The 14,109-nt window shown below is 47.8% G+C and overlaps 1 protein-coding gene across 1 annotated transcript in view; it reads right to left on the reverse strand.

Annotated features, from left to right (window-relative positions):
* LOC114586429 (unconventional myosin-Ie-like) overlaps positions 1-14,109 on the reverse strand; it is a 51,635-nt gene that overhangs the window by 18,415 nt on the left and 19,111 nt on the right. The window contains exons 4-13 of the mRNA XM_028709875.2: positions 13,945-14,039; positions 13,246-13,333; positions 11,341-11,430; positions 9,971-10,102; positions 8,783-8,917; positions 4,485-4,617; positions 3,930-4,126; positions 2,079-2,159; positions 1,471-1,557; positions 492-578 (exon numbers count right to left, since the gene is read on the reverse strand). Of these exons, the coding sequence (XP_028565708.2) occupies positions 492-578; positions 1,471-1,557; positions 2,079-2,159; positions 3,930-4,126; positions 4,485-4,617; positions 8,783-8,917; positions 9,971-10,102; positions 11,341-11,430; positions 13,246-13,333; positions 13,945-14,039 (1,125 nt within the window). The remainder of the gene's footprint in view (positions 1-491; positions 579-1,470; positions 1,558-2,078; positions 2,160-3,929; positions 4,127-4,484; positions 4,618-8,782; positions 8,918-9,970; positions 10,103-11,340; positions 11,431-13,245; positions 13,334-13,944; positions 14,040-14,109) is intronic.

Genomic DNA, 14,109 nt, shown 5'->3' on the forward strand with positions numbered 1-14,109 from the left:
TCCCTGCTCCTGCCAACCTAGCAGTTCGAAAGCACCTCAAAGTGCAAGTAGATAAATAGGTACCGCTCCGGCGGGAAGGTAAACGGCGTTTCCGTGTGCTGCTCTGGTTCGCCAGAAGCGGCTTAGTCATGCTGGCCACATGACCCGGAAGCTGTACGCCGGCTCCCTCGGCCAATAAAGCGAGATGAGCGCCGCAACCCCAGAGTCGGCCACGACTGGACCTAACGGACAGGGGTCCCTTTACCTGTACTGATTGATGCTTATTCCACTACTAAGCTGATGGACTTGTTTTTCCTCTGGTGTTTTCTTCCCTATTCCCCCCCCCAGTAAACTTGCGTCCCCCAAATGATCTCTATAACAGGAGCCACTCCGCACCCTTGCCCAGCGAAAACTCCCAGGGTTCTTTGAGGGGAGAGGCGACTGTTCAGGCAGGTATGAACCCCAGGACGCAGGAGGTGGCGAGGCTCCTCCTTCAACTTTTCCCCACTCACCACTTTGTTCTCGATGAGGTCGCACACAACCTTGTTGTTGAAGTAGTCGATGGCGTTCCAGCGGATGCCCTCCTGGACATATTCCTCCTGTGGGTCGGAAGAGGGGGATTGTGGAAGGGGAGAAGAGGAACAGGGAAAGGGATAGAACAAATGAGTGGCTGGACAACGGGATAAACTTGCACAACAGACACACACACACACTCTCTCTCTCTTTCCATCAGCACTAAACTGCTCCTGGGACCATGTGTGAATGACATCACGAACACTGGCCAATAGGTGCTATCTACAGTAGGGATGGAACGCGGGTGGCGCTGTGGGTTAAACCACAGAGCCTAGGACTTGCCGATCAGAAGGTCGCGGTTCGAATCCCTGCGACAGGGTGAGCTCCCGTTGCTCGGTCCCTGCTCCTGCCAACCTAGCAGTTCGAAAGCACGTCAAAGTGCAAGTAGATAAATAGGTACCACTCCGGCGGGGAGGTAAACGGCGTTTCCGTGTACTGCTCTGGTTCGCCAGAAGCAGCTTAGTCATGCTGGCCACATGACCCGGAAGCTGTACGCCGGCTCCCTCGGCCGATAAAGCGAGATGAGGGCCGCAACCCCAGAGTCGGCCACGACTGGACCAAATGGTCAGGGGTCCCCTTAGCTTTACCTATAGTAGGGATGGTCCTCCAGATGCTGCCGAACTACAACTCCCCTCATCCCCACACTGGCTGAGACTGATGGGAGGTGGAGGCCGATGACATCTGTCAATGATCGCCGTAATGTGGACATTCCTTATAGGGCATCTAACAATCATCTGGAAATGAGTCGCTATGAAACATTGAAAAACGAGCCACAGGACCAGCTCAAAAGAACCCGCAATCTATTTAAGAGGGGTGTGTGTGTGATCCAATCAATTAAGGAGATCTCTTGTCCGTTTCACTTCCTACGCCGAACGCAAACCAAGTGGCTCGGAAAACACAACCGCCGCTCTCTCTCACCTGTTCAGCCTTCAACGTCAGCTCGATGAAAATCTGCTGCAGCTTCTCGTTCACAAAGTTGATGCAAAACTGTTCGAATCCGTTTTTCTGCAGCGAGGAAGAAAGAAGGGGCTGTCAGGAAGAACTCGAGAGTCGCAGGAGGGGAAGTCGGAGATTTGGGTTGGGGCAGGGGGGCAGACATGTTGGGCATTGCTGCCCCGACCTCAGCTTCTCAACCCTCCACCAACGAGACTCAGTTGGAACAATCCCTGGGTCTCTGCGCCTGCCTCCAGCTTGTAGAAAAAATGTGCACCAATATGCATATATATTATTTAGTTATTATATTTGCTGATTCCTTTTCTGAGGGGAAATGGGCAGCCAGGAAGTCAGAACAGTTTCTCAAGCAGAAACCACTGAAATTAATTGTGGGTGCATAGCATTGTAATGTATTTTTAATCTTTGTTGGAAGCTGCCCAGAGTGGCTGGGGAAACCCAGCCAGATGGGCGGGGTACAAATTATTATTATTATTATTATTATTATTATTATTATTATTATTATTATTATTATTGGTGGAGGAGGGGTGTGCCCACGTTTCAGGGGAATCTGCTACTTCCTTTTTTTATATTACCTGGAAGATCTCAAAGCCATAGATATCCAGAACCCCGATGCTGTATTCCTGGCGGTCTTTCTGTATGGCCTTGTTGACAGCCTGAGAGCAAATAAGAGCAGCGGACAGAAGGGAAGAGGGAGAAGGAGGGCAGATCTCATGAAATAAGCCAAGTTTTCACAATCAAATCTAAATAACCCGGACTTATAATGCAGGGGTCCTCTGCTTGCAGCAACAGCGACCTGCAGAGAGCTGTGTTTTGCACAAACATGGCTCCGTTTTCAGGCATCACCTACGATCCAACCATTCAGGAGTTGGAAAATTGGGATCTTCTCTTTTTTTAAAAAAATAATAATATTGCAAGTGGCTGGATATTGCAGCCGGAGGTAAAGTTTGATGGTGCTGATGGTGTGTTTGTGTAAAAGGCTACATCACACTCAGTGTGGTGCAGTGGTTAAGAGTGCTAGGTTAGGACCTGGGAGACCAGGACGACATTTTGGTACCCAGCACCAAGCTGTACTACTTAGGCCTGGTCTGAACGTTTATCCAAATGAGTCAGCACAGTTTGTGGCAACACCTCACCTGGCAGGCAAGAGGTGTCCATTTTTTTTGAATGAATAATAATAATAATTTTAAAACTCCCTGCATGTAGAAATCTCACGCATCAGGATGAATCCTTCTAATACCTTGCCATGTTTGTTTTCTACTTGCAGGGAGGACTTGAAAAAGGAAGCGTTCAAAAACAGAAGCTGTAGACTAAGAACATAAGACGAACTGGCTGGATCAGGCCCAGAGCGGGCCCATCCAGCCCTGCATTTTGCTCTCACAATGGCTAACCAGATGCCCCCCCAAAGGGAAAATTGTAAGCAGGACCCGAGAGCCAAAGCAGATTCTCAGCAATTGGTATTATTCAGAGGAATCCTGCCTCCGTCAAGGGAGCAAAATACAGCCATTGCGGCTAGTGGTCCCCGGTAGCCTTAGCCGCCGTGAATCGTGTCCAATCTTCTTTTAAAGCCACACAAGATGGTTTTAAAAGATGCAGACACTCAGGTTTTATCACGTGTTGGTTGTTTTTTTAATTTGCATTTTAATTATTTCTTAACATTCTTATATTACACCGGTAAACGTTGTCATATTACATTACAGGGCTTACTATAATATAATTTCCAACATGTATACAAAAATTATATACAAATTTTATATACCTAGAAAATGAAAAAAAGAAGAGAAAAAACAAAAACAAATCCCCCCCAAATCATATACATACCAACACACTAGACTTCCTGTCTTTCCCGTTGTATATTCCTTTTTTACAAATGAATATACTCTTATTATTGTATATTTCTCTACATATTATACATTCCTATATCAATACAGTCATATCTCGGGTTGAAGTAGCTTCAGGATAAGTATTTTCGGGTTGCGCACTGTTGCAACCCGGAAGTAACGGAGCGTGTTACTTCCGGGTTTCGCTGCTTGCGCATGCGCAGATGGTCAAAATGACATCATGCGCATGCGCGGAAGCCGCGAATCACGACATGCGCAGACGCGGGTTGCGTTCGCTTCAGGATGCGAACGGGGCTCCGGAACAGATCCCGTTCGTATCCAGAGGTACCACTGTATGTGCTCTTAGTCTTATTTCTCAACTCAGTCTCACTCCAACATCAATCAAACGCTAGCATAGAAACCAAACCTTTACTGTATTTTTTGAACATATGTTTTAACGCATGTTTGGACAGAAGTCAAATCGCCACAGGCTGGAGACCCAGGTGACAAATGCGGTCACCCAAGTGGGTATTTGGAACAGGACCTTCTCAAAATGTCCACCCATCCACCCCACTGCCCTTTTGGGTACCCAGCCCCGAAACTCACGTCCACCAGGAAGTCGAAGAGGCGGGCATAGAGGGCCTTGGAGAGGGCGTCCCGGGTGAAGCTGGCCTGCTCCACGTTCAGCGTCACGTCAATCACCTCCTGCTGCCCGCCCCACTTGCTGTCCATCTTCCGGCTGGTCAGTTTCTCCTTGAGGCGTTGCTGGTCGATGGCCAAGAGGTACGATGGAAAAGCCAGGACTGGGGGAGAGAGGGGACTTGGCTGCCACGGTTGTTTTCAGGCCAGATTTGTGGCACACATTTAGAGCACTGCCACCCTGCTTTAGACAGTCGTGGCTTCCCCACGAAGAACCCTGGGAACTGTAGTTTGCTAAGGGTGCTGGAGCTGCTCGTCCCCCTCAGGGAAATCTGGGAATTGTAGCTCTGTGAGGGGGAAAGCACTCTTAACAAACGACAGTTGTTGGTTTCTTTTCCTGAGGAAGTCACAAGTGTTGAAACCAGCGCCCCCTACTGTTGGACTCCCTTCCCTTCCACCCTACCAGTCCCAAGGGAAACCAGTCACTGCTGAAACCCCTCAGCTGCCAGCCCCACAACTCACAGTCCTCGCTCTCCACCATGGCGTAATTGCCCGACTCCCGGAAAGTGATGTTGCCCAGGTGCAGGATCCCGGCCACGATCTGGAGCACCAAGGCTTGCTCTTCCCCCGAGAGGCCCACCACATCCATGGCTGTCTGGAGACGGGAGAGAGAGAGAAAGGGATGCCATTGCAGTGGGGTTGGGCTCGATGGCACAAATAAAATAAAACCTACACACAGCAACAGTGTTTTGTGTTGTGTAGCCTCCTGTGATGTAAGTCATGGGCCCTGCTTGCTCCCTAAAATATCACTGGTTTGCTCCTTTCTATATATAGACGGACATGACTAAACGACTAAACAACAACTACAATATATAGGGTGCCTACATTCTGCATGGACTCGTTGCAGGGCAACACGTGCAAATGGCTTGAGATACCTATGAGGTCCATAAATTACCACATAGCATATGTTCAACACAAAAACCAGCGACAATTTGTTGTTGGCTAAGGACAGCTGGACATATGAAGGGCCCCAATACCTTCAGCAGCTTAGGACCTCATCAAACCTAAATCCGGCCCTGACTATATGTAGTTCTTCTCCCCACCAGTCTCCATTTTATCTTCACAACAATCCCGCGAGGTTGGTTAGGTTGGAAGAATGCAACTGACTCAATGAATGGAAGAGGTCCTAAATTTCTCAGCTTTCCGGTAACTCCACCAGGTAACTCCTTTGGGCTCAATTATTAGGAGAGAGTGAGGAAGACGTCTTTCAACCCGGAAAGTGGGTAACCCCCGGAAGACACGCTGGTTGGGGGTGTGTGGTCTAGGCAGTGGCGTAGCAAGGTAAGGTGGTACCCGGTGCAGAAAATTTCTTGTCACCGCCCCCCCCCCCACATTGAAATCTAGTTGGACTCCCAAGAGACTGCGATCTTTGTTCTTGTTGTTGTTTAGTCGTGTCCGACTCTTCGTGACCCCATGAACCATTGCATGCCAGGCCCTCCTGTCTTCCACTGCCTCCCGCAGTTTGGTCAAACTCATGCCAGTAGCTTCGAGAACACTGTCCCACCATCTCGTCCTCTGTCGTCCCCTTCTCCTTGTGCCCTCCATCTTTCCCAACATCAGGGTCTTTTCCAGGGAGTCTTCTCTTCTCATGAGGTGGCCAGAGTCTTGGAGCCTCAGCTTCAGGATCTGTCCTTCCAGTGAGCACTCAGGGCTGATTTCCTTCAAAATGGAGAGGTTGGATCTTCTTGCAGTCCATGGGACTCTCAAGAGTCTCCTCCAGCACCAGAATTCAAAAGCATCCATTCTTTGGCGATCAGCCTTCTTGATGGTCCAGCTCTCACTTCCATACATCACTACTGGGAAAACCAGAGCTTGAACTATACGATCGACTCACAGTATAAAAAGACTGGCTGTGATCTACGCATTGTCATTGCCAGGAGGAAGGATGGACCGAAGTTGTTGAGCTGCATTACTTCTCCAAACAATTTAACGCCTGTGTTGCAAATTCTGAATTGGATCTCAGTTGTTCCATTTGATTCTTTATTTTCTGTCCGTTACTGCACTGTAAACTCAATCTCCCTGCTCTGAGCTGCACCTGGGCTCAGCTTTTTATCTCTTTGCTCGCATCTGGTCAGAAGCAGTGACTACATAACTTTTTGACCACTGCTCCCTAGCAATTGTTGTTTATACTTTTCCATTCACCATAAAGATGGGGTATGTACCTTTGGTTTTATTTCACGTTATTTTGATATTATACCGTATTTTTCCCTCTATAACACGCAGATTTTTTCTCCTAAAAAGGAAGGGGAAATGTCTGTGCGTGTTATGGAGCGAATGTGTGGTCCCTGGAGCCAAAAAATCAAGCAAAAGTCAAATCGCTCTTCACGGAGAAGGGAAACCTGAAAAGAGGAAGTGGCAGCTTTCCTGCATTCTGCCTCAGGGTCTTACTGCCCACCCTCCTCTGTTTCGTTGCTGTGATTGCTGAAACGGAACAAAGAGCAGGGAAAGCCCCTCCCCTCCAGGCAAGCAGAGGGGAAAGTGTCGTCTCTGTGCTCCGGTACTGCTGGGGGAGAGGGAGAGAGAGGGGGGGAGGGAGAGGGAGAGGGAGAGAGAGAGAGAGAGAGAGAGAGAGAGAGAGAGAGATGGCTGGCTTGGGGGGGGGGGGACTTTTGCCTCCCACCCGTTAAATCCCTCCCCTGCATTCTTAGCCAGCTGCTTCTCTGCACACCCCTCTCATGTCCCTTCTTTGTTTTTCCTTCGCTCCCCACTTAAAATGTGGTTACAAAGCATAGATCAACATGGATCCTCAGGATCTTTGCATTGGGTCACCCCAAATTCACCATCAGATCACATAGCATGTCCATGGCTACAGCCTGCACCAAAAAAATCACGCACCCACTGTTGCCTGGGGTTGCAATGGTGCAAAAACGTGGTTAAAAAGCATGGATCCACATGGATCCTCAGGATCTTTGCATTGGGTCACCCCAAATTCACCATCAGATCACATAGCATGTCCATGGCTACAGCCTGCACCAAAAAAATCACGCACCCACTGTTGCCTGGGGCTGCAATGGTGCAAACACGTGGTTAAAAAGCATGGATCCACATGGATCCTCAGGATCTTTGCATTGGGTCACCCCAAATTCACCATCAGATCATATAGCATGTCCATGGCTACAGCCTGCACCAAAAAAATCACGCACCCACTGTTGCCTGGGGCTGCAATGGTGCAAACACGTGGTTAAAAAGCATGGATCCACATGGATCCTCAGGATCTTTGCATTGGGTCACCCCAAATTCACCATCAGATCACATGTCTGTGGCCACAGCATGAAGCACAAAAATGATACATCCACTGTTTCATTCAGAATGCTTTTTCCCTTGTTTTCCTCCTCTAAAAACGATGTGCGTGTTATGGTCAGGTGCGTGTTATAGAGCGAAAAATACGGTAGTTTATGCTTATAGTTCATAATATTTTGAGTTTATTGTAGCTACCATACACATGCAGGTCATTGTTTTAATATTCTTTTATAGTTTATGAAGCATTTCTGTATCCTTCTGCTGTGCTGAAGAAGAATTCCACGAAACAGTGGGTATATCCGGAATCACTGTTCACAACGTCTGTTTGCGAACTACTTCGGCAGTGTTGGACGCCATAAAATAAGGTTTACAGCCTGTTTTCACCAGATAAGAATCTGATACATTGCTTCTTTCAGAGACTTGCATAGTCTTCAAAGACTTTCAGAGACTTATAAGACTTATGTTTATTTGCTTTTATGATTCCAAGAGAATCCATTAAGAGTGCATATTTTGTGATCTTCAGACATTCCTAAGTTTTCTGTTTATGTGATTTCATATCTTTCATATTATATAAAGAGTGTATATTGACATCATATCATTGTATTTGGTCATCGTGTTGCCTTGGATATTACAGTGGTACCTCGGGTTACATACGCTTCAGGTTACAGACTCCGCTAACCCAGAAATATTACCTCGGGTTAAGAACTAACTTTGCTTCAGGATGAGAACAGAAATCGTGCTCCGGCGGCACGGCAGCAGCAGGAGGCCCCATTAGCTAAAGTGGTGCTTCAGGTTAAGAACAGTTTCAGGTTAAGAACGGACCTCCGGAACAAATTCAGTACTTAACCCGAGGTACCACTGTACTGCATTACTTCTTCAGCAGCCTAGGATCGTGCGGCTGTCAAAACGAAGTGGCAAAAAGCGGCAAAACTAACCCCCCCTCCACTGACGGCTCGCAGTAGGCAGGAGTCGTGGGCAGGCAGCACGCCGAATGTCACCCCCCTCAGAGAGGACACCTGGGGCGGTCCACTCCCACCCTGCTCCGCCCCTGGGTCTAGGTCCCCTGAAACTCTTGTCCTCTAAGTAGACTGACCACAGTTTCTTGAGCGCTCAGCGCCTGGATTCTAGCTGAGTGACCTCAGAAAACACACAGGTCATCAAACACAGCAAGTATAGAACTGGCGCCATGATACTCATTCCATGTTGCAAGAAATCAATCGTTTAGTGTGGCAGCATCCACGCTATGGAACTCCCTGACACTTGAAATCAGGCCTTCAGTGAACTCTTTTCGGCATCAGCTAGAAACAATTTTGTTTAGGCCATTCTCTCCAGACCCATGTTGACATGTCTTTTAATCTGGTCTGGAGCAGCTTTAAATAATCTTTCAAATGTTTTAAATAGTTGTTTTTAACGGATAATATTTTCTGCTTTGAAGGGCTCCCCCCCACCCCACTTTATGAACAAGAGGTCTATAAATTTTATGAAATGAGGATGATGATTTAAAAGCCTTGGTTTCATACCAACGTCTCCTGAAACTCCTGGTGGTCGTTGATGTCTTCCACTTTGTAAGCTGCCGACTGGTTGAGGTAGTAGTAATAATCTGGAGAGGTGATACCCAAATTTTCCCGCTGCTCTGCGCTGGCTCCTTCTAGCAGCTGCAGTGAGAGGGGAAGGGAAAGGGAAGAGGTAATTAATAAACAAAATGAGACTGTTTCTATGCAAAACGTGTTAAGAGCTCAAGAAACCTCTCAAGTCTGCAAACCCTTTATAACGACCTTACAATGTAGAACAGCACAAATGTCTTAAGAGTTCAAAAAATGATACATAATGAAATGAAAAGGATGCTTAAAATGATGTTCATAAAAAAAACCCAGAAACTTTTCTCTTGGGAATTATAGGGACAGAACCACTGTATAGAAGCTTATTCATGTATGCTACTACAGCGACAAAAATGTTACTTGCCCAAAAATGGAAAGGAAGAAGTCCCGGCAAACGAAGAATGGATACAAAAACTTATGGAATATGCAGAAATGGCAAAACTTACCAGAAGAATAAGAGATCAAGATAACAAACTTTTTACAAAAGAATGGGAATGGTTTATTGAATATTTACAGATAAATTGTAAACCAATAACAACACTGGCAGGATTCTTGTAATAACCTGCGGTTTCATAAGAGTATATATTTAAAGTAGATGAATAAATGAACAAATTAAGTTAATTTGGATATGCAGAATATATTGAAAATAAATTTAAGGAACTGCAGAAAGAGGGGGAAGGAAGTCAAGTTTCGAAAAGTCAAAACAATTGCAAAACCAGTGAAGCGTATAAATCTGAAAAGTATAAATAAAAATAAAATTGAGAAAGAGTTCAAAAAACTCTGCAAACCTCCAGCGACATTGTAAGGTGGAACAGTGGCATTGTCCCCCCTTTCCAGCATAACTTTTCCCTTTTCTTGCGAAGAATCCTATTCGGAATAAGGGAATTTCCCTTTAAAAAAGGGAAACGTTGACAGCTATGTTTTCCAGGATAAACCGCTTGAGGCCACGAAGCAGAGCTGGCAAGGGGGGTGGCTCGGGGATGCCATTGAGGCCACCAAGTGCCACCCCTGATGTTTGGGGATACCAGTTTTAGCTCCAAAGGACACCGAAACACACACATGTACCCCTCTGGCCTCTTCCCGTAAGATAATTCGGGCCTGATCCATCACCTGATAGTAGATATGGAAGCTCCTCTCTCCTGGGTTCTGGCTGACAACACGAGACTTCTCCAGCAGGAAGTTGGAGATCTTTCCTCCGTCAGGCTCACCGCCCCGGCTGAACTGGATCTCAAAATACTTGCCCTGGGGGGCAAACAGGAAGGGGACTCCGTTAGAATTACGCTTCCCGCATCCCCCCGACCCCCCAATCACTGTTGCATTGGCAAACAAAATAAATCCAGCCAAGAGGTCACCAACCTTTTTTAGACCTCCGAATCATAGGGGTATTTGAGCGAGTGGTGTGGGCACCCACCCACCCAATTGCTTCTCTCCCCCCCCCCACTTAGCCCCCACCCACAGAGACACCATACTCCTGTCCTTCACTGTTCCAAAAGATCTGGGTCAAAGAATTCGCCTTGGAAAGACCATAGAGGGGAGAGAGAAAGCGGGACAGAGTGCCCCTTCCCCCCACTTCCACCTTCCATTCCGTGAAATTTTCGCAAGATGAATGTGGCCTCATCCCCTCCCAACCAAGGGAGCAATGAGTGTGTGTTGTGAAGGGAGCAAAGGGACCTTTGTGGCTCCCAGGAAACACCCAGCGGCACCACATTGGTGACTCCTGCCATGCCGAAATGGGTTCATTCAAATCATTTTAACTCCAGTTAGAAGTTTGTAGGGGATTTGAAACAGAATACCAGGGCACCTTCTCAATATACTTGAAGGTGTGTCTCCATCCCATCGTTCAGCCCAGACACTGAGGTCCAGCTCCGAGGGCCTTCTGGCGGTTCCCTCATTCCAAGAAGCCAAGTTACAGCGAACCAGGCAGAGGGCCTTCTCGGTGGTGGCACCCGCCCTGTGGAACACCCTCCCACCAGATAAAACGGTTCATTTATCCAGTCTGTATAACGTTTATTGCACATGTAACTTGTTAAGATACAGCTGTATATTTATCCACTCCATGTTAACAGTATCTCCAGGCTTTGTTTTGCACATGGCACATTAGTATGTTTGTTGCTTGAATGGTTACAAGTCTATTCTAGTTATTATTCTAGAAATTTGGTTTTATACTTATAAGCCAGTTTGTGGTGTTGTTGTTTTGTTGCATTATTATTACTGTCAGCACATTTGATACTTCGTGTTTATACGTCACAGAAATAAGACAGGACTGTGTGTAAGCCACAATTCCTTCTCATCTTACTGGGGGCCTAAAAATTCAGCTTCCGCAGAATGCCCATTTGTGTTTTGTGTTTCCGCTTTTGAAACGACACTGCTGAGTTTCTAGACCTCATGGAGTCGCTGTCAGCGGCCAGGAAAGCCAAACCTCCCAGTGAGAGCCCACATGTCACAAACAGATCTCCCGTCTCGGCTTCGCAGACACTTACAAATCGGCTCGAGTTGTTGTTCCGAACCGTCTTGGCGTTCCCGAATGCCTCCAGGAGGGGGTTGGATTTCAGGATGATTTCCTTCACGTGCTGAGGTGGAAATTGGGTTGGGGGGGTGACGTTAAATCTGGTACAGCTCCTCTGCTTACAATTGCCTGAGGCACGCAAGAGCCCCTCTCAATTAACATCACAGAACCATAGACTTGGAAGGGACCCTAAGAGGCATCTAGTCCAACCCCCTGAAATGCAGGAATCTCAACTAAAGCATCCATGTTGGGAGTGCGTGCAGGAGCCGGGCCCTGTGACCAGTAGGACTTTGCAGGACTGGAGCCTTCCTAAGTTTGTTCTGGAGAGGCAAGGTGCGGCCACACAGGTGAGGCTGATTGGTAACTCACAGCACCTGGTGGCAAGAGCCGGGAAGGGATATAAGGTCAGCGTTTCCCTTCAGCTCTTTGCCACAGCAACTCGTTTCCTGCCTTGCTGCTTTTGGCTTCTTGCTTCCTGACCATCGGACCTTGGCTTCTTGACTCCCTGCTTCTCGACCCTCGGACCCCTGACTTCGTGACTCCCTGCTTCTCAACCCTCAGACCCCTGACTTCGTGACTCCCTGCTTCTTGACCCTTGGACCCTTGACTTCGTGACTCCTTGCTTCTCGGCCCTCGGACCCTGGACTTCATGACTCCCTGCTTCTTGACCCTCGGACCCTGGACTTCGGGACTCCCTCCTTCTCGACCCTCGGACCCTGGACTTCGGGACTCCCTCCTTCTCGACCCTCGGACCCTGGACTTTGGGACTCCCTGCTTCTCGACCCTCGGACCCTGGACTTTGGGACTCCCTGCTTCTTGACCCTCAGACCCTGGACTTTGGGACTCCCTGCTTCTCGACCCTCGGACCCTGGACTTCGTGACTCCCTGCTTCTTGACCCTCAGACCCTGGACTTTGGGACTCCCTGCTTCTCGACCCTCAGACCCTGGACTTTGGGATTCCCTGCTTCTCGACCCTCGGACCCTGGACTTTGGGACTCCCTGCTTCTTGACCCTCAGACCCTGGACTTTGGGACTCCTTGCTTCTCGACCCTTGGACCCTGGACTTTGGGACTCCTTGCTTCTCGACCCTTGGACCCTGGACTTCGGGACTCCCTCCTTCTCGACCCTTGGATCCTGGACTTCGTGACTCCTTGCTTCCTGACCCTCGGACCCCTGGCTTCTGGACTCTCGTTCCTGCTCCCACCCCGCCATCTTGCCCCCGGTCCCGACGTCCTCAGCCAGGACTTCAATCGCCCGTAGACCTGACCGTGACAATCCATGACAGATGGCCACCCAATCTTTGCTTAAAGATCTCCATTATAGGAGAGTCCACCACCTTCTGAGGGAATCTGCCCCCTTACCCTCTGAAAGTCCTTCCCAAGGTTTAATCTCATTCTTTTTCTGTTGTCACTTAAATCCAGTGGTTTGGGCCCTACGTTCTGCAGCAACAGCAGCAGGAAACTCGCTTGCTCAATCTTCCACGTGACACGGCCCTTCAGATATTTGAAGATGGCTATCACATCTCCTCTCAGTCTCCTTTACCCCCAGGACAAACACACCCAGCTCCCTCAACCATTCCTCATAAGGCTTGGTTCCCAGATCCTTAACCATCTTGGTCGCCCTCCTCTGCACACCTTCCAGCTTGTCAACATCCTTCTTAAATTGTAGCGCTCAGAACTGGACACAGGATTCCAGGTGTGCTCTGACCAAGGCAGAATAGAGTGGGACTACGACTTCCCTTGATCTGGACACTAGACTTCTGTTGATACAGCCCAGAATAGCATTAGCTTTTTTTGCTGCTGCATCATGCAACTGGCTCATGTTAAGCACCACTGTTTGGAAACAAGGGTGGGGAAATTTAGCCAATGTGGTTTAATACCTGCACTTTGGGGCCTCCGCCGGACACCTTGGAGATGTAGCCCATGATGTATTTGGCTGCTACAGTCTTGCCGGCGCCGCTCTCCCCACTGCAACACAAAGAGAGGAAGATATCAAAGAACAAAGAAGGGTTTAGCTGCAAAGAGAGGGTACTAAAATCACACACCAGACACTTGGTACCAATCACACTGGAATATAGCTATTGTGGAGAAATAAAGATTTTGACAAGGACTAGAACCTGCACGCACGTTTTATATGATTTGGCATTCCTTTCTTACATATGCAAGAGAACTATCATTTTCAAACCATCATCAGATAGTCAGATAATGCTAATATTCTCCATCTGTAGATAACATTTAGTCTCGCTTTTTGCTTTCGTGACTTCGTCATTTTAACCTCTCTGCAACAGCACAGATTATATGTGCCTATTTTGTAGTGGGTTTTTTTCCCCATCTTTCAATTTCTGCCTGGCTCTCATCTCTTTGTTTTATATATTTAATTTCTAAAATGAAATAAAAAAATTTTTACCAACCCCTCCCCCCCCCAATTTCCCTACCCAGTTCTCTATACTGTGCAGGATTTTACAGATATCGTGTATCTCCCCCACTGCTTATGTCGCCTTTTTTTCTAATCTAAAAGCCCCCAAACAACACAACCTTTCTCCGTATCAACGCCACCCTTTCTGTCCCTGTAACATTACCTGATAATGACGCACTGATTCTCCCCGTCGATCAACATGTTCCGGTACATGTTATCAGCCAGAGCATAGATATGGGGAGGGTTTTCATACTGCGCCTGTGAGGAAGAAATGGTCCACGTAAGACCTTTGATTATCCTATTTTCCAGAGAACCTTTACTTTCCAAG

This window comes from Podarcis muralis, chromosome 16 (genome assembly GCF_964188315.1).
Source record: "Podarcis muralis chromosome 16, rPodMur119.hap1.1, whole genome shotgun sequence".
In the NCBI taxonomy this organism is placed as follows: Eukaryota; Metazoa; Chordata; class Lepidosauria; order Squamata; family Lacertidae; genus Podarcis; species Podarcis muralis.